At 39.1% G+C, this 25,382-nt stretch overlaps 2 protein-coding genes across 2 annotated transcripts in view; one reads left to right on the plus strand and one right to left on the minus strand.

Moving 5' to 3' along the window:
- Window positions 1-5: 5 nt before the first annotated feature.
- ND-PDSW (NADH dehydrogenase (ubiquinone) PDSW subunit) lies at window positions 6-1,036 on the minus strand. The gene is made up of 4 exons (XM_064684887.1): window positions 945-1,036; window positions 756-854; window positions 296-571; window positions 6-225 (listed from the first exon to the last, which is right to left on the minus strand). The coding sequence occupies exons 2-4, from the start codon at window positions 835-837 to the stop codon at window positions 98-100; spliced, it is 486 nt and encodes a 161-aa protein (XP_064540957.1). The 5' UTR covers window positions 838-854; window positions 945-1,036; the 3' UTR covers window positions 6-97.
- A 1,378-nt stretch (window positions 1,037-2,414) lies between these two features.
- Snoo (Sno oncogene) overlaps window positions 2,415-25,382 on the plus strand; it is a 121,503-nt gene continuing 98,535 nt past the window's right edge. The window contains exon 1 of the mRNA XM_064684857.1: window positions 2,415-3,806. Within this exon, the coding sequence (XP_064540927.1) occupies window positions 2,883-3,806 (924 nt within the window). The 5' untranslated portion in view covers window positions 2,415-2,882. The remainder of the gene's footprint in view (window positions 3,807-25,382) is intronic.

Below are 25,382 nucleotides of genomic sequence, written 5' to 3' on the forward strand. Positions count from 1 at the left end.
AGCCGTAAATTTTCAACAGTTTGTGTATATTTATGTAAATCCACGTCACAGGCTTCGAACATTTGATGGTATTTTGCAATTTGTGGCGGCGTATTTTTCAATGGGCCACATTATCCTCGTCCTTCATGCCGCTGCCAACTGGACCGTGACGACGTTCCCAGATGAGGCGATGCTTCTGCTTCATGAACGCGGTCTTCGCATTGGCATAGCCGCCCAAGTCGCCGTCTGTCGGGTAAAAAATGGAAAATCTGATATAAATTGAAAGTACTTTTATGAGAGCTGTCTGAAGCCGTACACTTGATGAACCAGTTCTCGGTAGCCTTTTCGTACTGCTCGAGGAGTGGCTTGCACTTGACCATGTGATCGGGCGCCTCGTACAGGGTGCAATCCTCGAAGCGCTGCCGCAAGATGTTCACAACCTCGTTGTCCACCATGCGATCGCGCCGGAATTGCTGATCGGCCTCGAAACGGCAGACGGCATCGTCTGTGTAGCACTGATCGATGGTCGGGACGCGACGGAAGCGCTGATGATACCAATTCGATTTCTGTTGATTCGGTTCCACAATCGATTCTGTGTGCGTTCCATCATGTAAACAAAAACAAAGCCGCTTTTAGATTTGAGGTTATGTCATTATGTAATTTCACAAACTGCGTTTAATTTGTTGTGCATCTCAGAAATCGCAGCGCTAGCTGTTGCATGCGAAGTGCATCCGTTTTAAATGCAGTTTGTTTCATATTTTGGGCGCATTTCTTACCACGAAACCAGGTGATGGGTCCATCAATTGTATCCTGTACGGATTGTACAAACCTGGCCATTGGGCTGCGCGGCTCCGGCATTTTTAAGCTTGTCTTAACTGTAAATTAGCAATTGGTTGCAATTATAAAGTTTCTCTTTTGATTTATCGTGCAATTTTATGCTTTTTGCGCAAAATTTAAATTTTTACCCAATTCCAATCAGCAGCTAAAAACAACAAACAGCTGTTCGTAAAGTGTGAAGAGCACAGCTATACTGCAAAAATTGTGTTTTCCACAAGGTGGCAGCTTGGCGGACTCAACTTTGCGTACGATAACTTTGTTATCGATTCCTCTGACAGCTGTAACGTCTTATCGCTAGCTACCCTGCGTGAACTAGTGTGTAGGCACATGATGCTGCAACATGGCAGCAAGTGGCAACATTCTAAGTTGCAAAGCAACATATCTCTCCTAAAGAGGGTCGCACTTAAAGTTGCGAAAACTTTTTGGAACTTCGATTATATAAGACAGTAAGTTATTTATTTTCTTATTAGCACTTATACGTAACAAAACGCAATATGCAAAATGTTGTATTTAATTTTATATAGCTAATATTTATAATTTAACTCGCCGATCGCTTTGAATTGCCTGAAACGAGTTTTTGGCAATTCTAAATTCTCTCTAATATTCGCCATGGCGCCAAAAGCACAGCAAAAAAAAAAAGAGAAGGGCCAAGTGCTGCAGAGAAACTTGGTGGTTGCTGCTGTTGCCAGAGAGACCGTTCGTCTGTTTTATATCTGTAAGTTTAAAGAGAGAGCGAGTGTGTGAGAGCGCGCGAAAAAGATACGTTTGAAGCGCTCTTTGCAATTGCCGCTACGCAGCGAACATTTTTCAACAGTTTTGTGGCGGTCGTCAGAAAGCTCGCACGTGCGAACGCGTAACGGCAAGTTCGACAGAAGCACAACAACAATAACGACAGCAGCAACAGCAACAACAACGACAACAACATCAAAATCAAAGAAACAAAACGAAAACACAAAACGCCGTGTATTTTGAGAGCGCGCCTGCAGAGTGCAGGCTTTTATTCGTGTGAGTGTGTGCGTTTGTTGTTCTTGTGGCAGAGGAGCAAAGAGCAAAATTCCTAAATAAATATTCAATAACGAATCTGGTCGTTAAGCATGCAAAAATAAAGAAGAAATCAAATAAGAAATTAAATAAAATAAAATAAAGTTTATAAATAGTGCACAAACAAGGCGGCAAACGGCAGCGGCCGCATTCACAATTGTCAGGCGGCGGCGTTTTAGCCTCTGCCGCCTGCCAGTTGCTGTCGCCGTCGACGTCGCTGTCAATGTGTGTGTGTTAGTGAGTGCCTGTGCCCGTGTCTGTGCGTCGTCGTGTATGTGTGTGCGGCCGGTGTGTGTTCCGTTCCAGTGTCTGTGCCTGTGCCTGTACCCGTGTCTGTGTCTGCCGGCCTGCGTCTTCTCGTCTACGCCAGCGTCTGTATCTTTGTATCCGTCTCGGTTGCGTCGCGCCGCGTCGTCGTGCGGTTTTTTTGCAGCGCGCCCAGATAAATGTTAAGCATACGAAGTGGAAATTAATTTATGGCAAAATTTAATAAGTGAGTGCCACAACCACAACAACAACAACAGCAACAACAGCCGCAGTCGACGTCGCCTCAAAGTTTTAAATTTAGCACAAAAAAGCAAAATAGATAAATAAGACAAAATTTAAAAATTGTGCACGCCGCCTGCAGCAGCAGCGGCAGCAGCAGCAGCAACGTCAGTGTCGACGCTGGCAGAGCGCAACACGCGCGCCTTTAAAACACACACACACACATACACATACAGATGCTACAAAAAGCTCGCAGCGCAGCGAGCGCTACGCAGCGCCGTCGGCAAATGCAGCGCCCAAAATAAAATAAGATGAAAAATGCGCGCAAAAAAAAAATCATCAAACAAAGTGCCAAATTGTTAACATGCATACAAAATACAAAAATTAATAATAAATAAATTGAGCAAGCGAAAATGTGAAAGCGTTTTGGCCGTGGACAAAAAATAAAAAACAAAAAAAAAACGCAGAAAAGAATAAGAATACGAAACGAAGGAAAAGAAAAACAATCGAGCGCGTGTTATCGATAACTGAGCGATATCATGACCGAATACGTGACGCCGATGATCAGCAGCGTGCTGAAAAAGTACCAGACGAGCGCCACCAAAAGCCTGCAGGGCCCCGCCGTGGCGCTCATCAAAAAGGAACTGTCCAGCTCGCCGGAACCACATGAACCACTGCATGAACCGAGCGGCGTCGCTGGTTCCGCTGCCCTCAGCGAACGTGCACAGTTATATGCAGCACCGCTGCCTCTGCCGCCGGAACTGTCGCAGCCGATCCTAACCCAGCCGGACACGGACTGCGGCGAACTGTACGAGACGCGGCTGGAGGGCAAAACGATTGGCTGCTTCTCGCTGGGCGGCGAGATGCGGCTGTGCCTGCCGCAGTTTCTCAACAATGTGCTCAACGATTTTACGCTGGATCAGATCAATGGCATTTTCGAGGATCTGGGCATCTCCTGTTCGCAGTGCACGCCCGAACAGCTGGTCGAGTTCAAGGCCGCCAAAATCCTGCCGTCGGACGTGAAGGGCAGCGGCCTAATCACGCGCACCGACGCGGAACGCCTCTGCGCCGCCCTCCTGCATCGCTCCGACCGGAACAGCTATGTGCCCGTGGAGAGCCTGGGCAAGGGCGCGCTCAGCTTTCAGGTGTATCACAAGTGCTTTGGCAAATGCGAGGGCATCTGCACGCCGGACATGTACTCATACCAGAAGCCGACGTGCATCCAGTGCTTGGAATGCAATTGCTGGTTCTCGCCCCAAAAATTCGTGGGACACGTTCATCGCAAGGTGGAGAATCGCACCTGCCATTGGGGCTTCGATTCACGCAATTGGCACGACTATCTGCACGTGGCGCTCGATGTGGAGAACCGGGAGAAATATCAACGCATTTTGGATCAGCTCAAGGAGGTCGAACTGAAGGAAATGCACAAGGCGCAGTGCGAACTGGATCACAAGAAACGAAAGGTGAGCGAACTCTAGTTCTTATTTCAAGTAGTTCACAACGGTGTGTTATAGTGTTTCGATTAATTAAAACTAGTTCATTTTGACTGAGTTCAATCTCTGCTTAAGCTTTACTTATTCTTCGTTGAGTTACAAGTTGACAAGTTTTTGGTGAGCGAACTCTAGTTCTTATTTCAAGTAGTTCACGAAAGTGTGACGTTTCGATAAATTAAAACTAGTTCAATTTGACTGAGTTCAATCTCTGCTTAAGCTTTACTTATTCTTCGTTGAGTCTAAATTTGATAAATTCTAGTTCAATTGTAAAAATAGATGAATTCGTCATTTGTTAATTAATTAAAACTAGTTCAATTTGACTGGGTTCAATCTCTGTTTAAGCTCTTCTTATTCTTCGTTGAGTCGTGATTTGAAAAATTTTAGTTCAATTTTAAAAATAGACAAATTCGTCATTTGTCGCCATCAAAAAAAGTATTAGAACTTTTTGCCCAAATATATTTATATATATATATTGTTTAAAATGAAATGACTTTTAAGACTTACAAAAATCCTAATATAAATGAATATTTTGTAATTTAAAATAAAAAACCAACTCTAATTTGTAAGCAGCTTTTCACTCATTTTGATTTAAAACTTGCGCTTGATTTACGAACATTTGTTCACATGCCCAGTTTTGCCTTCTTTCTAATTATTTGTTAGACTAATGTGAATACATGTTTATGTATTTTTTTAAAGTAGTTTTAATTTCTTTAAAATGCGTAAGATACGCTTCTTAAGCACACGCACACGCACACGCACATGCATTTCATATTTTTATAAGTAGGCTATTTAGCTTTTTGGCTAGTACCGTTAAAGCATCTGCTGCGTTTCAAAACCAGGTTGGCAGCCCGCTGTTCCCTGTCCCCCTAATTATGTGTTGTGTGGCCCTCAATCGGCTTGCTTCCAATCAGAAATGAAAAGCGCCGTCGCTTGCTTCGCACCTTCGGCTACTGCAGCGCCCACTAGCGGCGACTGAGGCGGCGCCATATTTGGTTGTCGCTGTTGTTGTTGCTGTTGCTGCTGCTCTTCTTGTTGCTGCTGTTGTTGTTGTTCTTTTATTCTCATTCACATTTCGCATTCGCATTCAATTCGATCTTCTTTAACGACATTTCGTCGCTTGCGCGCCCGTTAAAAGCTCATAAAAATACAAAAGGCTAGTCAAACGCTGAGAGCGACAGAGACAGCATTTGCTGCGGAGCGACACTCATAAAAATGCGCAGCATTTAAAATTATGCAAATATTATAAATTTTGTGTTTTTTTTTTTTTTTTGCTTTTGAAATGTATTCTTATATTTAAATGCCAGTGCAATTTTCTGTCTCTCTCTGTAGCATGCTGCACCCCCCCAAAAAAAAGTAAAAAAAAAAAGATTGCCGTTGATCCGGCCACGTTCGTTTTTTTGTTGTTGTTGTTGTGTTTATTTATTTAAACTACTTAATTTTATGCTTAAACAGCGCACTCGATTTTTTGTTGGTTCGTTTTTTTTTTTGATTACAATAAATACCAGAGTGTTTTTTGTTGGTTTGGCCCAAAGCTTTTTTTGTTGCGCGCAGCCAGCGCGTCTGCTGTGGCCGTGGCCGAGGCGACACTCTGCAGCGGCCAACGACGGCGACGACGACGACAAGTTGTCTCTGCTGCTGACGTCTGTTTGCTGGCAAACAACAAGAACAATGACGAACGTTGATTATTTTTAGTATTGCGACGACAATTGAGATGTCAATTTGTGAACCACATTCATTAGCTAAATCGATCAAAATAGCGTAAGCTACGGAGAGAGAAGCGGAGAGCGCAAGATTGAGAGCAGCAGCATGCAACTCCATGTGCCGCTCTCTCATTAGCTAATTGCTGCACAGTGACAGCATACCCAGTTTATTTTTGAATCAGAGTTCGATAACAAAGTAATCGCTATCGATACTTATTTACAGCGCACTCAATTTGTGTTGCTCTTATTGTTTTTTGCTTTTTTCTTTTGCTTGTCATTGTGCTGCTTGGTGTTGACTGCGCCTGCGGCAGGCAACAAATCGTCTTTCGATTCGCACCAGCTTCAATGTTAAATATTCAGCAAATATGTAATAATAATAATGAGCAAAAGGGTTACCAGGGGCAGCAGGGGGGGCTCCATGTAGCAGCAGGGATAGGTGGCTTTAACGGGTAGCAAGGGCAAAAATAAATCGCAAACCGGTTGACGTCTGTCTGCTCTCTCGCTCTCTCTCTCTCTCTCTCTCTCTCTCTCTCTCTCTCTCTCTCTATCTGTTGCTCTGCTGATGCTGCTCTTGTCTTGGCCGTCGCGCAGTCGCAGCAAAGCCAACAGCCAGCGGCGTTTGTTGCGCAAAAAAGGAACACACAAACATTATTTGTATTTATGTATGTATGTATGTATGTGTGTTTGTTTGTATCAAACAATAACAAGCAGAAGCAGCAGCAGTTAGCAGACAGCGAGCTCTAGCGAGAGGGGCGATGCCACAGAGCGCCCCCAAACGGGCGCAGCATGCAAACAAACTTGCTTTGAAATGCCAATGAACGTGATAGACGACGACAGCAACAACAGCAACAACAAAAACAATAACGACGCCTGACGTTGTCACGCGGCGCAGACTTTGACTGAGCAGTCGGCAGACCTTTTTGTGTGTGTGTGTGTGTGTGCGTGATTTTTTTCTTGCCCTTCGAAGAGTTGACGCTGAGCTTTTTTTTTTTTGGGTCCGGCGCCTATGTGTGACTAATCAAGTTGGCAGCCCTCGCAGTCGGCGTCGCCGTCGCAGTCGCCTGTTGACTTTCGCTGTCTGCGTCTGCGTCTGCGTCGGTGTCTCTATCTCGCTCTGCTCAGCTGCTTACATAACCCCCAAAGCGTTTTGCACTCAAGAATCTCAAGTCGCAAATATATTTTTTGGGCGCTTTCATGTTTTCGAAACGAAATTAAAAACAGTTTGAACTGGTTTAAGCGTTGACTACTTGTTGTTTTTTGTTATCAACAAATTACCAAATTTACATACAATGCTTTAATTTAATCACTGCGTATGCTTTAAATACATTCATACATACATATATATTTTAGTTAATGTTTTGCTTGGTTTTTGTTTGTCGGCCGTCATCGTGTTTTTCTGGTTGTGTATGCATGAAATTACAAATCTTCAAATCCAACGCACGGCACGTCCAAAATCGCCGTGTTGTTGTAATCCGCAAATTGGACATTCGCTTATCTTATCTTTGCTCTCTCTCTCTTCGCCTGCCTGATAACTCGGCGAAAAGTTGCGCTGACCACGTTTCGAGTTGCCAGAAAGCAAAAAAATATCTAAAAAACAATTGTATTGCTAAAACAAAGAAGGGCGTAAAACGCATTTGGTCAGGGTTATGTCTAATCGAACGATCCACGAAGAGCAGCTGATAAATACCGAATCGCCTTAGTCGCAACTTTACAATGTACCTGTTACGTCACAAGCAACGGGCAAGTCTGTCATCAGGCAGACACGTGCTCCCTTACCTCCCCCCCCTCTCTCTCTCTCTCTATGTGCTCATTTAAAATTAATTTGGCATATAATTTGATTAGTGATCATTTTTGTGATCAGCTAAATGGTTGGTCATGAAGAAGTCGCCTCTGATTGCCTTGGAAATACCGAAAATAGTTCATGTGACATGTCCTAGTTAAGCTGCATTTGATTAGGACTTATTTTAAGTGTGATCTACACCTTTAAAAACATATTATCATATAATTTCTAAATATTTAGAACCCTGATAAAAGCAATCGGCGAATTGTCTAAAGGAAATTTAAGTATTTTTGAAAATATTAAGATATTTTTTATTCAAATCTTCAAATCTTGAACAGGCAACTCTATAAAATTAATATATTTTTATTTAAAAAAAGATTAATTAAATGTCAAAACATTTAGTTATCAGCCTTTTACAAGAAAAAGTCTTGATATCAGAAACTCTTGTCTAAGCTTAACAGTTAAATCTTATTCTAAGACTACTTGAATCTTTTTCTGTGCTTAAAACAAGCTGTACCTAAATATTCCGCCTGGTCGTTAACTTGGGCAGGTGTCTTCCATGAGGTATACCTTAATACACCCATGAACTAACTTTTAGTCTATTATATTTATGCATATATGGCATACAGATATTCTATGTGTATTGTGTGTGTGCATATTATTATTAACTCCAGGGATTTGCTTCGCTGAGCTTGTTGGGAGAGCTGACAGTTGGCGATATGATAAGCGCGATAAGCCAGCGAGAGAGAGAGGGAGAAGGAGAGAGATAGAGAGTGCGTTTTTTATATTTTTTGCAAGGCTTACGCTCGCCCGCACTCACTCACTGATCTAGTAAAAACCCGCTGGCAAGTCTCGAGACCTCCTTGCACATCATCATCATCATCGTCGTCATCATCATTGTCGTCATCATCGTCATCGTCATCATCAGCATGTCATGTGATGTTGCTAGTTGCTTGCTTGTTTTTATACCCTCTGCCCATTGAAATTGGCTAATAAAAGGGTATATGGGTATAAAGCAAGTGTATGTCACGGGCATAGACAAATATCTCTGACTATATAAAGTACGTGTGTTTATAAATTGTTGATCGGAAGCTGAGTTTATCTTGGTTCATGGTTTCATATCATACGCAGATCAAGTTAACTTCCTCCTTTTCGATAATTAAAAATCGATAAATATCGAGCATATTGCAGAGATAGACTTCAAATTTAGAGCAAAAAGATTTTTAGTAAATGCAGCACAATCTCGAAGATTATGGAATATAGGTCCATGCATATCATACACAGATCAAGTTAACTTGTTAACTAAGATTCAACAAAATCGATAAGTATCGATATACAACACCTGTTATTTAGGCATGTCGCGGAGATAGACTTGAAATTCGCAAAGGGGCCTTTCTGGGTAAAGTTTATTTTAGATTATAAAAATAATAAATATAAAAAAAATATTTTTGATTAAAAAATCGATAAATATCGATATATTGACAACATATTTTTGGGATTATGTCAAGTGTTTTGGAAGCCTTGAAAGACCTTATTGTGTATGTAGTTTCTCGTGTATAAATATATTATTTATTTTGAATACCTGTATTAACTTTCCTCAAAACTAAAATATAAAACTTTTAATTTTGTATGAATTACCTGATATATACCAAGTTGAATGCCATCTCTACTGCCTGAATATTTAACAAAGATCGAACGATCAATACAAAAGTTATATAGAAATAATATGTTCAAATTGGGTCTGGGAGAAAGTGCAAAGCCTGCTGGCTACAGGTCATCTCCTAGTCGATCAGTCTCGACTGAAGCTCGCTCTGTTGTCTTTTCTATTATTTTATATAAAAGGCTGAACTCAGAACCAAAAGGCAAAGTCTCCGAGGTGCGGCCGGTTCTGGGCTTGGGCTCAAGTACACAGCTATGAGTACTGAGTACTTGTTGGCTACATTGTTGTTGTTGTTGTTCCTGTTGTTGTTGTTGTTGTTGTTGTTGTTGCTGTTGTTGTAGCTGGGACAGGTGTGTGCCTGCCCAGAGCCTCGGGTATGCTGCTCTGTGCCGGATAATGCGTCGTTTATCACTGATCTTAAATCTAAATTGTTTGTTGTTGCACTTCCATTGCTGGCCGCCGGGCAGACTAGACCCAGACCCTGAGCCAGATCCAGAACCAGACCCAGACTCTGAGCCAGACCCTGAGCCAGATCCAGAACCAGAACCAGACACCGACCCCTCTTAAAGTCTGCCCCAGCCGTGGCCCGCCTGCCCTCTGCCCACTTAGCAAATGTTTAAAAATCATTCTCATGTTTATTTTAATTAAGCCCAACGATTAAATTTGAGTGTTCGGCTTTTTGCTCTTCCCCTCTTCTTTTTTTTTATTGTTGCTAATGATATTGGCGTTCCCCTCAACTTGTTGTTGTTGTTGTTGTTGTTGTTGTTGTTGCTTATCGATTTTCAATTGATTTGAGAAATTCGTGTTTATTTTTTTTTTCGCACACACACAAATTAGTGAAAATATTTAAATAACCGAAACGTGTTTCCAACATTTTATTGCTAGCCGTTTTTTTTTGTCGCTTCTTTTTTTCTTTTTTCTTTTTGTTGAAGGTGCAAACTTATTATGTAAATATTTTGACAACAATTCCGTTGTTGTGTTTGTTGCACTTGTTATTGATATCGTTAGAGTCGGGAGATTTTTTCTCAGAATTTTAACATAAGCTGCTCTTGTTAATAAATAGCTCAAGATATTTTAAGCCAAGGGCAATAGATCGGTTTTCTAATATCTGGATAAACGAGCAAAGATTTAATACTCTTGTAGACATTTGCCTTTAGGTCTGAGTTCGCTGAAAGTAGCTTCATTTTGTGATACCCAACTTTGTTCGGGAGTTCGGTTGTCAATCATCAAAATAAGTATTATTTCACAATTGTAATCATTCCATTCATAAAAGTTATAATAATACAACTATTCATTGGATACCTAGCCAAATAATTGCATTTACTTGGCTTAGCGCCAGGGTTGCCTACGTTTATTTTCCTTTAAAAATGATATCAAGTAGCCGATTTAAAGTACAATATTTCGGCTAAGTTGTCGCCAGGGTTGCATTAGTTGATCACAATATTTAGTCAGTTTTTAAATGACTTTTGATTGATTTTAAACCTGATGTCGACTAAGTTAATTTTCTTTTAAATACTATATCAATTAGCTGAAAGTACAATATTTAGGCTGAGTTGTCGCCAGGGTTGCATTAGTTTAGTACATAATAGTGTATATTCGTCAGTTCCTTTTAATTGAGTTTTATTTCTTTTAAATACTATATCAAGTAGCTGAAAGTATATTATTTAGGCTGAGTTGTCGCCTTTAGATTGATTCTCATTTCTAATAAAGTTTCTACTTGACAACGCCTTGGATAATTTCTTTAATAATTTAATATATTATTATTATATTTAATATATTCAATAATTTCCTTCCATATCAAGTATTCGACTTAGACATCAAGCTTTAACCAAAGTAACTGCGAAATTCACGAGTATTTTACAAGTTCTCTAAATACGTTTAATGAATTTCCGTTCATAGTACCAATTCCGACCGCTAGATAGCGCTCATATTCGATTAGTAGCCGATTTATTAAGTAGCCGACGCGTAGTCCACATGGAATTGTGGCCAAACAATCAACGCAATTCTTGGTAAAGGGCATTGCGTAGTCGTCGCTGGCATTTTATTCTCCTTCATATATTTTTATTTATTTTCACTTATTTTGCTAATAGGCAATGACCTCGTTATGGTTTTGTGCTATGCTTGTTGTTGTTTTTATTGTTGTGTTATTGTATTAGTTGCGACTTAAAATGTGTTACAAATGTAGCAACTAAATTTCATATACTATTTATGATTATGCACATTGTGTTAGTGTGTGTGTGTGCGAGTGTTTGTCTCTCTCTGTGTGTGTGTGTGTGTCTAGTTTATAATTGAATTGAAGCTGCGCAGCTGATAACGCATAGTACACATACTACATATAGTACATATAGTACATGGAGCACATCTAGTACACACACTACTTATAATATATTTAATATAATATTACTTACACATTTATGAGTTCGCCTTGCGCAGTTCTTTCTTATCTGTCTATCACTACACTTGGAGAAAAGAGACGTTTGAAATTCGAATATAAACATTTGCTTGCAATTAAACATTCTCAAACTAAGCCATTCTTCATTATTTAGCTTAAAATTATTATTGTAAGAATTTTAGTTTTTGAAAAATAGGAACACAGAAAATTGTATTAAATATTGTATTGAAAAAAGTTCTTGAAATCAGCTTATTTTGCTTTTAAACATTCTCAAATTAAGCGTGAACAATTCTTGATTGTTTAGAAATATAACAAATATCTCTAAAAAATTATTAAAAAATTTTTGTTTCTGAGAAAAATTACACAAAAAAATTCTTCTTAAATTTTGTTTAACAAAAAATTCTTAAAATAAAAATTTTGATCTACAAATAAGTAAAAAACTTTCTCAACAGAAATCACACAACTTCTTAAAGATTACTTTAAGCATTAAATTTCTTAAATAAATTTCCATATTTGTGTCTTGTGTAAATGTAAAATTTGGACTGAAAAAATATTCTTAAAATAAGAACTTGCTTCTAAGGTTTTGAGCCTAAAAATATTCTTAAAATAAGTAATTGATTCTTAAGTTTTGGAACTAAAAATATTCCCAAAATGAGAACTTGATTTTGGACTTACAAAATATTCTTAAAATAAGAAGAAGTTCCTAAAAATATTCTTCAAATAAGAAGTTGATTTTTAAGTCTTGGTCTTAAAAAAATATGCTTAAAATAAGAACCAGTTTCTTCTTGGAAAACTTGTCTGGCTTTTGCTTGTTTTTTTTGTTTTTGTTTTCTCAGTGTGTCTAGTTTTCGCTCCGATTGCGCTTATCAGCAAACGTTTGGCAATAATAATTCTTATCGCTGGCCACTTCAACTGGCACTTCATATCCATAATCTGGCCGGGCACCGGGGCACCTATACGACGGCCACGTCTAAGCGTCGTCTTCCGCGGCAGACGTGACAGAATTTGCATATGAGACGTTATCACAAATCTCAAAAGCTGGGCAACATTTCAGTTGCACAATGATGATAGCGCCATGAAATGAGCTGATGGCGATGGTTATGGTGCCGATGATGATGATGATGATGATGATGATGATGATGATGATGTTGATGTTGATGGTGTTGATGATGAAGTCGGCCATTCCACACACACACACACACACTCGCATACACACACCTGTGCACACTCACTGAGCGAGTTGTTTACAAGCGATTTCCTAGTGTCATTTCCCATGTTCGCGCTGGCCAAACGTTTCCGTCAGCCCGCCTGCCCCCCTCTCTTTACCCCCCAACCAACCTTTTGGCCATGCCACTGACAGCTTACACCTGGCGAACACACACACACACTCAGGTGACGCGACGCGACTTGCTTCACTGGTTCTGTTGCTCTTGGTTCTGGTTCTGGTTCGAGTTCTGGTTCTGTTCTGCTTTTTGGACCATGTTTGTTTCCTTCCTATTTGCCTAACGGGTCGCCTTTGGTCGCCAGCGTCTAGGCGGAAAGTGTCTGTCCCACCTGCCCACTTGCCCACCTGCCCCGCAGCCCGCTTCACTCTTCAGTCCAGTTCCACTTCTGATAAAGCGCACAGCAAGAGCTCTTTAACAATAATCGCTAATTGCCAGCCAATCGAAGTTCAGTGCGAAATAAAAATAAAGGGGGAGAAAAATGTAATCACAACAGCTCTAATAATATATTGTACTTTCGCATGATTGCTGGTAATTGCTTATTAAATGACATACGCGCGTCGAGAAGTTCATTTGCCAATAATTTCGCCAATTTGTATTTTTTTACGCAGAATTGCCATTGCCAATATCTGTCGCAGCAATTGCTTTTCTAATGCGATAACTTGCATATCACAATAGAAAAAATTAATGAAAAGTTGCTATTAACTTTATTTATATTTTTAGGAGCCAGTTGACATCTTTAAACATGATTAAACTTATTTGAATTTGAGACGAGAAGCGATTTTTTCTTAATTTGTTTTTCTTATATAAAAGAATAAAAAAATATATTTCTCCAAATAATTCGGTTATTTGCTTTATTCTTAGTCAATGTGATAAATATTTACTCAAGATAAATCTAAATGAAAATAAGTTTGACTTAATTATGTCTTTAAATAAACTATTTTGTAAGTGTAACAAATTATAAATATAAAATAATTTATAATTCTACTTTTCATACTTTCATACTTCATACTTCACTTCAACTTCATCATCATCATACTCATCCAGTGTTGCAAAGTGTTATACTAGTTTTGCATACAGCTTTACAAAAGCATTATACCCTGTACTCTACTCCATTCCTCCTATTAATTAGAATATTATTTTCCAAATTTATATTTCAATGGATTGCGATCAATAAGGCTTTCAAACTGTGCGAATTATTTAACCTTCAGTGTTGGGAAGTGTTATAGTAGTTTCTTGCGTTCTTTTAGTGATAACTTCACTCCATTTCGCCATAGTTACGAAAAATGTTTTTAATTTACATATTTTAAAATTTACATTTGAATTGATTGCGGTCAACGCGATTGTCAATATCTTCGCAATTCGTGACATCCAGTGTTGCAAATGTTTATATACAGTGTTTCAGATGCTTATACCTTTCACCTTACTCCATCTCTCCACAGGTATATGCAATGTTTATAAATTAAAGAATATTTGCAAAATTGATATTTGAATTGATTGCGGTCACAGGTTGATCAACATGGCTGTCAAAATGTGAGCAATTTTTGACATTCAGTGTTGTGAAGTGTTAGAGTAGCATATGCCGTTGCTAGTCTACCGAATTGACATAACCTTGTCAAAAGCTTGGACCGGTTGCCATGTGTCTCGGTTTGCATTAGGGTTTGGTTTCTGCCTTTGCAATAACTTGCTGTGCGCACTTGTCAAGAACTAATTGATTGACAGCAATTGCAATTTGAGACTTGACATTCGCTTTTATGGGGCATTTTGATAATGATGCCCCCAGACCCAGATCCAGACCCAGTCGAGTTGCCCGTCTAAGTGGATAAATCTCGCAAGTTTATCTCGATATCTGTCGACGCTCTGGCTGCACTTTCACACGCGACAACAACAGCAACAGCAACAATGACAACGACAACGACAACAATTGCCTGTGGTTCTTGTTATTGTTATCGTTGTTCAGCTACAAAATTGAGTTACATTTGCGTGTTGCTGTCGCTATTGTTGCTGCTGTTGTTGCTGCTGCTTTTGGGTGGGTGTTTTAAATTTCAACGGCTACCCGTGTTGAGCATCGAGCCAAAAGCCATCAAGCGAAATTCTAGACGTTTTGCACGTCAAATGTGGCGGTTGTTGTTGTTGCTGTTGTTTTTATTGCTGCTGCTGCTGCTGCTGCTGTTGCTGTTGCAGCCGCCTGTCACTGCGCATGAGTGAACATTGAGCCGAGAGTCGTCTAGCTATGCGAGAGCATTGCAGAAACAATAACAACAGCCAAAGCAACAACAACAACAACAACAACAAAGTCGACAACGACGTCAAATGTAAATTTCGCGCGACATGGCGGCAAATGCAACAGCAACAACAGCAGCAACAGCAGCAACAGCAGCAACAACAGCAACAATAGCAACAACAACAGCAGCAGCCAACCCAAAGCAGCAACAACAGCCACCCGCAACACGTCTCTTGGCCGGCGTTTGCCTGTTGTAAATGATATTGTCGTCACACGAACACACACACACACACACACACACACACAAATACCTATACATTAGCATAGTTTGTTGCTGTTGGTGACGCTGTGGATGCCACAGAATGTATTGCACCTCCTACTCCCCCTCCCCAATCTACCTCAAGACTGCAGCAATGACGCTCTCAGTACACTAACTAACATTTCCATTAGTTAGTTAACTGAGCGGGTTTTAGATTTCGATTAATATTCATATTTATACTCATATTCATATTGATATTTATATTGATATTGATATTGATATTGATATTCTTATTCATATTCATATTCATATTCATATTCATATTCATATTCATATTCATATTCATATTCATATTCATATTCATATTCATATTCATATTCATATTCATATTCATATTCATATTCACATTCACATTCACATTCACATTCATATTCATATTCATATTCATATTCATATTCATATTCATATTCATATTCATATTCATATTCATATTCATATTCATATTCATATTCATATTCATATTCATATTCATATTCACATTCACATTCACATTCATATTCATATTCATATTCATATTCATATTCATATTCATATTCATATTCATATTCATATTCATATTCATATTTATATTCATATTGATATTGATATTGATATTCATATTCATATTCATATTCATATTCACATTCACATTCACATTCATATTCATATTCATATTCATATTCATATTCATATTCATATTCATATTCATATTCATATTCATATTCATATTCATATTCATATTCATATTCATATTCATATTCATATTCATATTCATATTCATATTCATATTCATATTCATATTCATATTCATATTCATATTCATATTCATATTCATATTCATATAAAATTAATATAACATAAATGTTAAAGTTAACATTCATGTTAAATATAACAACGTCTGTCTGTATTCTTTTCTCTGCATTCTATGTAGGGCATCTGCGTTTCGGCTTATCCTTTAATCAGTTCTTTCAGTTTTTACCTTACCAACACTCGCTGCTGTTGTCGCAGGCACTGAGCTATAAAAAGCGCTAACATTGTCGTCAGCCCCAAACCCCCAAACAGGCCGCTAAACCTCCACTAACCACCGTCATTGTCCCCCCCCCCCTGGTTAGGGTTGGGCTGGTGATTTTTTTTTAATTGGCGCACGCAAATTGCGCACATAACCTCAAAGTGTTTGCGCCCCTGCAACCGCGTGGGCCGACCCCTCGTGCCAGAAGTCTGCGCTGACGTCGACGTCGACGACGACGACGTCGTGGCTTGCAGTCGACTCGGAAAAGGGGGGCACGCGTCCCGCGACTCAGCTAATGAAATCTAAGAAGCTGACAAGGCGTCGAAGACGACACTGAGCATTGGGCTCAAGGGGTGGCAGGGGGACAGGGACAGGGACAGGGACGGGGTGGTGGGCAAATGAGAAGAGGTCTACCTGGATTCGTGTAATTATAACATTTCTTTGCTGCTGCTGTTGTTGTTTTTGCTGTGCTTTGTTTTTATGTTTAATGAAATGTTTGACTGGCTCTCAGCTGTCTTGCACATACTCTCTTCCGCTCTCTCGCTCACTCTCTTGCTCTCTCTCTCTCTCTCTCTCTCTCTCTCTCTCTCTCTCTGTCTATCTGTCTGCTGTTGTTTACGGAAATACTGACGCAGCAAAGCAAAAGCGAGCGACCTCTTTATTGCCGCCACCCTTGCCGCTAACAGCCCCTCGCCCAGTCCCCGCCGTGCACTTGATGCCGTCGCATTGTGCAATCTATTGACTTTTTACACGTGACAGGCAACACTCAAGCTGTTGTTGTTCTTGTTGCTGTTGTTGTTGCCGGCTTTTCCATGTGTCTGGGCCGGCAAAGCTATCGTCGTTGTGGTTGCTGATGCCGTATAATTGCCTGGCTGGAGAGCCCTTGGCCTATGCAAACGGCCAACGTATTCAATGCAGCAACTGTTGCTGCTGGCGTTGCCAACTATCGTAAACAAACATAATAACATCATCATCATAAGCAGCAGCAGCAACAACAACAACAACAACAACATCATCATCATAAACGCTGCACTAATCAAATTGCAGTTTTGAACTTGATTTGCAAAACGTAGTCGGTCAGTTGGCAGACGTTGCCAATTTTTGGGGCCGCACAAAACCGGTTAACAATTGCCAAACGCCAGTTTTCAGTTGCCAGTTGCATATTGCCAACAACAACAACAACAACAACAACAACAACAACAACAACAACAACAACAACAACAGTCGACGCAAATGTTGGCCACATCAATTTGTGGGCCATTGCTAGACACAAAATGTGTTTGCCAGCAATATTTTGGGCATATGCTCGTGGGCTGGACTGCGTTAATTACAGGGTATTTTTTTTGCAAGTTTATTTTAAAATATAAGAGAAAGCGATTGAAATGCGATGACACTTGAGCAGATAAAAAAGCGATAGAAAAGCGATAGCACCTGAGAAGAAAGGAATGCGGTGGATAAGCGATATGAAACGAAAATTAGATTAGTTAGTTAGTTGGGTAAATTACAGGGTATTTTTTGCTTGTTTTGTTTTTGTGGAAGATAAAAATGCGATAGAAAAGCGATGTTACAAATATGTAGAAGAGTGCGATAGAAATGCAATAGAACTGCAATAGCGCTGGAGCAGATAAGAAAGCGATAGAAAGGCGATAGCATTTAGGAAGATATGAATGAGATAGAAAAGCGTTAGAAATTGACAATATGGATTTTACAATTAAAGCATAGTTATGCTTAGTTGTCTGTTCCGGCAGATCAGTTAGTTACGAAATTTACAGGGTATTTTTTGAAACTTTATTTTTGTGGAAGATAAAAATGCGATAGAAAACCGATAATACAAAAATGTAGCAAAAAGCTAGAAGTGCGATACAAAAGCGATAACACCTGAGCAGATAAGAAAGCGATGGAAAGGCGTTAGCTAAGGAAGATAAGAATGCGATAGGATTACGAGAGCACTTAGGGAGATAAGAAAGCGATAGAAAAGCGATAGAAAAAGAAAGCAGCATAGTCCCAGTTTGAGGCACAATCGGCTGTTGTGGGAGATCTGGAATATAAGTAAATATATTTTTTTACACATTACAGGGTATATTGGCCAAATGATTTCAGTTGTTGCTGTTGCACGTGCTACTCCTGCTACTAAATTATGGTCAGCTGTGTTAAACAAATGTTGCATGCAACATTTTGACTTGCTAAACTTTCGCTGAGATTGCGGCTGTCGAGCGAAATTCATTGCGATTGCAACTGATGTGGCAGCAACTTGTTGCAAATTGCCGTTGCTGCCGCTGCCGCTGGCACGCCCACATGCCGCCTCAGTTGCGCCTCAATTATGCCAATTGCAGTTGGCTTTTTTGCGCCATGACCTTAAAAAGGCAACATGGAAATGTCTGCCCCACTTGCGGCACTGTGGTGCACCACTTGCCCCACTTGCCCCACCCGCCGCCTGCTGCTGCTGCTGCTGCTGCCGCTTGTTGCAGCTGTTGTGATGTGCGTCTGCGGCAAATGGCGACTCGAGTTATGCAATTTGTTTTGTTTGCTGCAGGCATTTTCGGCCGGCAATTTCTGCTAAATATTTTAAGTGGTTTTGGCCAACAAGCTAAGGTTGCAGCCAAACGCATTTGACCCACTAAGCGATGGCAGTGGCAGCCACAGCAACAACAACAAATGCGGCAACAATTTTCCATTTTCCTCAAAATTCGCGCATTTTCCAACTTAATTACGGCGCACATTGTTGTCATTTCATTTCATTGAGCAGCTTTTCCAAGCGCTGTGACTCAGCCAAGCGGGCAACCTTGTCAAAAACTCTTGCCGGGTTGTTTGCCTTAGCCAACAACCAACAACAACAACCAACAACAACAACCAACAACAACAACCAACAACAACAACTAACAACCAACAAGAACAACCGCCAACAACTCATGCAAAATTCTCAAAAAATTCGTTTGAAATTTGAATTTTTTTCATCCCATTTTATTTTGTGGCGCACAAAAATATTTTGTTCATTAAAAAGAAAATGCCTACAAAAAAAAGAGGGAAAATTGAAAAAATTGCAACGAAAAAAAGTCGCAGACATAAAATAGATGTGGGCGTGGTCTACACGGCGGCGACAAACAAATTCGACTGCCAGCAACAACAACAACAAAAGCAACAGGAATAATTTTTGTGAAAAAATATGCCGAAAGTGCAAACAAGCAAAATATTTGTAATTTATGGGAATTTCGCATGCTCTTGCTGCTGCATGGAGCACATTAGCTAAGCTATCAGCTAAGCTGGCCTGAATTCATTGAAAATCTAAATATTCGGTAATATTCCATTTTTGTATATGTATCTGGTATTATTTTTTAAAGAAAAAAGGCTTAAAATTATGTCTACGTCTTTAAGGTATCAACAATTCTTATGCTATTTTATGTTATCTTATCTTTTTATCGAGTTTATTTATCTTCCAAAAACTATTCTACCAGCTCTTTCCATTTGTATCGATATATCGATACATAGTGTACTTTACGGTAATTCTAAATCTGTATCGATCTGTTTATCGTATCGTATCGTTTATATCGTAAGCTTTACATATTTAACAGAGGTACTTAGTTCACATATTGAATATATTTCTAGCGTGTCGTCTAATATTATGTATGTATATTCTAAATTCATACATGATATAATATTTATGCCTATGTTTAATATGTATAGCTTTCAGGCTATCTCAAGCTAAAACTTATGTTACCTTATAATAATTATAACTAAAAATATTATAAAAAATAAATAATCAAACATACTAAAACAAACAAGCTGCGCACACAGCAAAGCCAAGCTCAAGCAGATCTGCATTTGTTCTAGAACTATCGAAAAATGTATATCGATAGAACAGAAGTATCGATGCTAGCGATAACTCCAGCTGCGGCTCGTTTCTCTAACTGTTTTTGCTTTTCGATACCTGTGTAGAGTATTTCCCAGCGAAATATGCATTAGTTGTTCTTTCGCATAGGCTGTGTCTATGTTTAGGTATAAGCAACGCATGGATTTTGACATTTTTTTCGTTCAGATTTTTCAGCTTTTCGGTTTTTCTTGCCTTGTCAGCAACAATTAGCCGTCGTCTTGGCCGTCGTTTGTGGCTTTGCTTAAAAATAGTTTGGCAAATAAATCAAATTTATGTGTGAAATGGCGAATAGCAAGAGGAAAAAGCTTAATTCAAGCAGCTGCGTAACAAACTCACACACAAACAGCTTGACAGATTGACAGATTGAGAGATTGACAGCCCGTTTTTCCTCTGCCTCCTCCCTTGAACGCAGTTCCATTCAATTTCCATGCTGCACACATTGCGTATACGTAACGAGCTTTTCTTTAATTACAAATTCGCAACAGTTTTTGTTTGGCATTTATGTGTTATCTTTCATCCTTTATCTATTATCTATGGCAATTTGCGGCGCTCTATCGTTGGGCATTAATCGTTGGCAAAAAAGGCAATTAACCCATGCTAGCCCCCGGCGATGCAACCCTCAAAGTCGGCCCCTTGGGGCATGCTAATCTTTAATGATGCGTCCATTTTTTTTTTTATCTTGCGCTGCAAAAGGTTTTAATTTTTAATTGCAACGCACTGCAAATATTGACAAGAGTGCGTGGCAAAACCCCGCCCCTCCCCCTCGAACCCCTTCGCACGACCTAAGACAACCAGCAGCAGAGCGTTGCGAAGAACAACTGGAATAACCCCTGAGCAAACATATTTTTCTCTTTAGAGCACACAAAGACCACAAAAAGCCAACCCCAAAAGACAAAAGTAAATTGCGTTGCTTTTCAGTTCGGCAAAAATGCGTAGCTCAAAGACAAAGCAACACCTTGGAACTGAGGGGTTGCTTCAAGCTAAACTACATATATATATAGAAACAAATACATGTATATATATATATATCTATATATGTATATGTATATACACATAAATTTATGTACCTCTAGAATAGTTCAGTGCGTCGTTAGCTTAGAGGGACGTTCTCTTAGTGATTACTATTATTATTTTCTTTGTTTTTAACATAAGAGTTTTAAATTAGAGTTTACATAGCGTTAACAGATTGTCTTTATTTCTAACATTAGAGCTTACATAGTGTTAACAGATTGTCATTATCTCTAACATTAAGATTAACATAGTGTTAACATTATGCATTATTTCTAAGATTAGAGTTTGGATAGTGTTAAAAGTTTGTCATTATTTCTAACATGACAGTTTACACAGTGTTAACAGCATGTCATTATTTCTAACATTTGAGATGACATAGTGTTAACAGCATGTCATTAATTTAAACATTGGATTTTACATATGAAAGTTGTTTGAAATACAAAATAATATAGATACGTGTATATTATCATAATAAATGAAGTACGTTAAGTAAATCGGAGCTTATATCAGATCATATTATAATTTTATTATTGCAACATAATGGAAAACTTAAGATAAAAGATTTCTAGCTCAAATCATATAATAATATTATTTTTGAAATATAAAGCAAGACTTTAGACAAGACTTCTTTATTTTACTCATTTATGGATTTATCATCAATTTTTTGTTTATTTTGATATTCTTTTATTATTATTCGTTTCTTTTCTTTTATAGTCCTTCTTCGTATGCCAACTTTTCAAAGGAACCTCGTTTGATATTTTGCCATTTATATCATTTCTTTATAGACTGCTTAGCTTCAGGCATTTGCTTTGTTTTGTTTTTTTTTTTTTTGTTTTGTTTGTTAGGGGAGGAGCCTCTTTCAGGTAGCTCTACGCAGTGCGTAACGCAGTTGCTTCCACCTTCTCACTCACTCGCCTTCTCTCTCTCGCCCCCTCTCTCTCTCTCTCTCTCTCTCCCTTCGACCCTCTGCTCTGCTCAGCTTAAAGTTCATCAACTTTTGCTGGCCCCTCGCACTGGTCGCATTTTATTAGATTTTTGCACTCGTCTTAGCAATTTTATCCCTACATGAGATCTGCACACAGGACGATCCCTTTCACCCCCCCCCCCTCCCCCTTGCTATCTCTTTCGCTTTGCGTGTTAAGGTCCTCAAAGGAAGCGAGCTGTGCCAGTTGTTAGCCCAATGTTCAATAAATGCGACTTGGCGAATGTCTAGAAAATCCTTGAAAGGTTAAAGACTTTGCCCAGGACATGCAGGACCCGATGACGCGGACCTCCTCGTCGTCCCCGTCGTCGAACCTGCTGCGGTCGCTGCCCCTGGCCGCCTTCAGTCGCTGCCCTCTGCTGCCCTCCCGCCCCTACCGCTGCTGCCGCCCTTTGCCTCTGCTGCTGCTGTGGCAAGGAGCCATTGTTGTTTTTTTTTTTTTTTTGTTTGCTTCCTAGTGCCCGCGCTCAAGTTCCTTTCAATGACAATGCGTTTCGCCTCTGCCAATTGGGTGGCGAAGGGTTGGGGGGTTGGAGTCTTGGGGGAGGGGGGGAGGGCTGGCCAACATGTCGTCATCGTTTGAAACGTCCTCCATTGCCCTCGTTTGTGCTGTTCCTCTCGGTGCGTTGTACTCATCATCAGGAGTCGCTTCTGCTCCTGCTGCTGCTGCTGCTTCTGTTACGGCTCCTTCCACGTTTTCATTAGGGTCGCACAAATCCTTGCCTCACGTCGAGTTGGGGCACTTTTGAGCTGGGGACGCACATTCCATTTACAACTTGGATTTCAACTGCAGCTCGCAACTTGCAACTTGCAACTTCATGTGGCAACGAAGCCATTTCTAACTGTCATTTCAGCTGGGCACGTGACAAAAGTCACGCCTTCCAGCTTCCACAAAATTGAACATTTGCTTTTGTTGCCGGCCAAAATGGAGTTTTTACAACAATTTATTGAGGACTTATGTAATAATTAAATGTGATTCTTTTGTTTAAAGACAAACTTGAAGACAAGCTGCATATTTTTAAGGGGTTTTACAAGTTTGCAACGCAAAAATGTCAATTTTCATTGAATCGCATTTAACGCAATTGCATAAACCACGCCTTGTGGCGGAAACTGCGTGGAATTGATAGTCGAAAAGAATGGATGAGCATGGAAAGACTTGAGATCGTACAAACCGGTTAAGACTGGATTTTTGCCAGACTATAAAGACTATAAAATATACGAATATCTTTTATTCGTATTTCTTATCATTTACTACATTTTCCCTATGCCATTTTCTTGTTTATACATTTTTTGTATGGAATTCTTGTGAGTCATGGAAAACCCATTTAAAATTAAACAAGGTATTTATTGAGTCATTAAAAATTTTCCCCTCACATGATCCTTATATTGTGTCGGACTGTTCCAATTATAATTAGATAAGATAGACATAATTATCTATATATTGAAATTTTATTTAGGACTTTCCCTTGCCTTTTATATATATGAATATTTATGAAAATCAACAGAAATATGTTTTATGCAAGCGTCGAGCCTAAAGTACAAATGCCAGCGTCTTGTAAATGTTGTTTATATGTTGTGCGTGTGTCTGCATGTGTGTGTGTGTGTGTGTGTATCTGTTAGATACTTTGGCCAGCTGTGAATTAGTGCCGCGCAACGTTCGACGACGTTGGCTGCGAATTAATGCCGCCAACATAAATTAGAAATTAAGACAATTTTAATTAAAACATTTCGTTGGGGTTTTTCATATTTTACCCTACCCCCCAACACCACACTCCCCCCCCCACACACACCCAACAATTGTTGATGTTATTGTAGAGAGTCTTGAGTTCTTTCATTTGAAATTTGCCTTGGCTCTCGTCTTCAGGGCACATGCTTATACTTATGTATATCTATGTGGTTCTATATTATGAATATAATACACATGGATATATTTATTTATATATATGTACATATTTTTTTTCTTTGCCTCCACTTTGCTGTCGCCAGTTGTTGTGGCTGCTGCTGTTGTTGTTGTTGTTGTCGTTGTTGTTGTTGTTGTTGTTGTTGTTGTTGGTACTGACAATTGGCCAAGCGCCAATGATTTTTATACATTTTTCTACTGTCATTGCCTTTTGCTTAGTTCACTCTCAACGTGCGCCATTTTTTATTGTTTTTCATTTATTTTTATTAAATAATATATATATATATATTTCCTCTACCCTGTAGCAGCAGCAAGCATAGGGCTTGATAAAGTTATGCCCAAGGAAAACGTTTGCAGTTCATAAGCTATATATTCCGGAAGCCTTTAAATCGGTTGTCATAAATATATTTAGTTAATCTAAAAACTTGTCCATCCTAACTCAGATGCTTTTATAAGCTTGTTTATCCTTGCTCGGATGTTCCCATCATTCACATGTCTTTAAACTTATCTATCCTAACTCAGATTATTTGAGAGCTATTGAAACCAAATTTGGTATGCAGCTGCTTGATTGTTTAATTATCTTATATCTATGAGGTTGAGTTAAATATATTCATTATTTCCCGAGTTTTCTTTGAAAACGTCAAATATGATATGCTTAAATGCAACTAACTTTGCCTCAAGACAGGGTATTTTCTAGTCATAAACTTTCGCTTTAGCTTATTTCTATTTGCATCTATTTTCCGTATCTCTGAGCTCTTCAAATCAGTTAGAACTGTTTAATAGCTGTTTTCATCATATATCTATTTAGTTAGTCTGTAACTCAGATTATATGGGAGCTATTGAAACGAAATTTGGTATGCAGCTGCTTGAATGTTTAATTATCTTATATCTATTTGGTTTAGTTAAAAATTGTCATTATTTCCCGAGTTTTACCTTTGCTTGTCTTTTGATAGAGTATTTTCTGGTCATAAACTTTCGCTTTAGCTCATTTCTATTTGCTTCTATTTTCCGTTTCACTGGGAATTGTTGTTATTATTTGCGTTTTCACTCTTCCTTTTTCTTTTTTCTTCTCTATTTTTCAATATTTTTTCTTTGCGGCTGTTTTTTATTTGATTCGCTTATCGCTGAGTTTTATTTTAGTCTGCTCGTCGTCGCGACATCGTCGGCAATTTTTTCATTTCTTTTTCTTCTTCTAATTTTCTACTCTCTTGTTGCTGGTTTTGTTTTTTTGTTTTCTTTTTTTTTTTTTTTGCCTGATAAGGAAATTAGCGCCATATCATTGAGAGGGTTGTTGTTCGTCTTCTTCTTCTCACTGCGGCTGCTTTTTGAGCAGCTGATAAGATTTGGTTTAGTTTCCCTTTTTTGTTTTCTGCGTTCTTTCAGTCTGACCGAAAGACGTCAGCTTTTATAATTTGTTTAGACGCACCGCATTCGGAAATTCATAATTCATTGAAAAAAGCCGCAGCGTAACACCTACCCCCCTCTGCCCCGTGCCCCGC

Source organism: Drosophila montana, unplaced genomic scaffold (genome assembly GCF_035044405.1).
Source record: "Drosophila montana isolate Dmon_TW-CO22-7 unplaced genomic scaffold, ASM3504440v1 contig_2_1, whole genome shotgun sequence".
Taxonomy (NCBI): Eukaryota; Metazoa; Arthropoda; class Insecta; order Diptera; family Drosophilidae; genus Drosophila; species Drosophila montana.

Coding starts and splice junctions, on each gene's coding strand:
- ND-PDSW (XM_064684887.1), bottom strand. CDS start 837: ATGCCGGAGCCGCGCAGCCCAATGGCCAGGTTTGTACAATCCGTACAG. Junction 572..755: donor ACCCATCACCTGGTTTCGTG/GTAAGAAATGCG, acceptor GAACGCACACAG/AATCGATTGTGGAACCGAAT. Junction 226..295: donor CGAGAACTGGTTCATCAAGT/GTACGGCTTCAG, acceptor TTTACCCGACAG/ACGGCGACTTGGGCGGCTAT.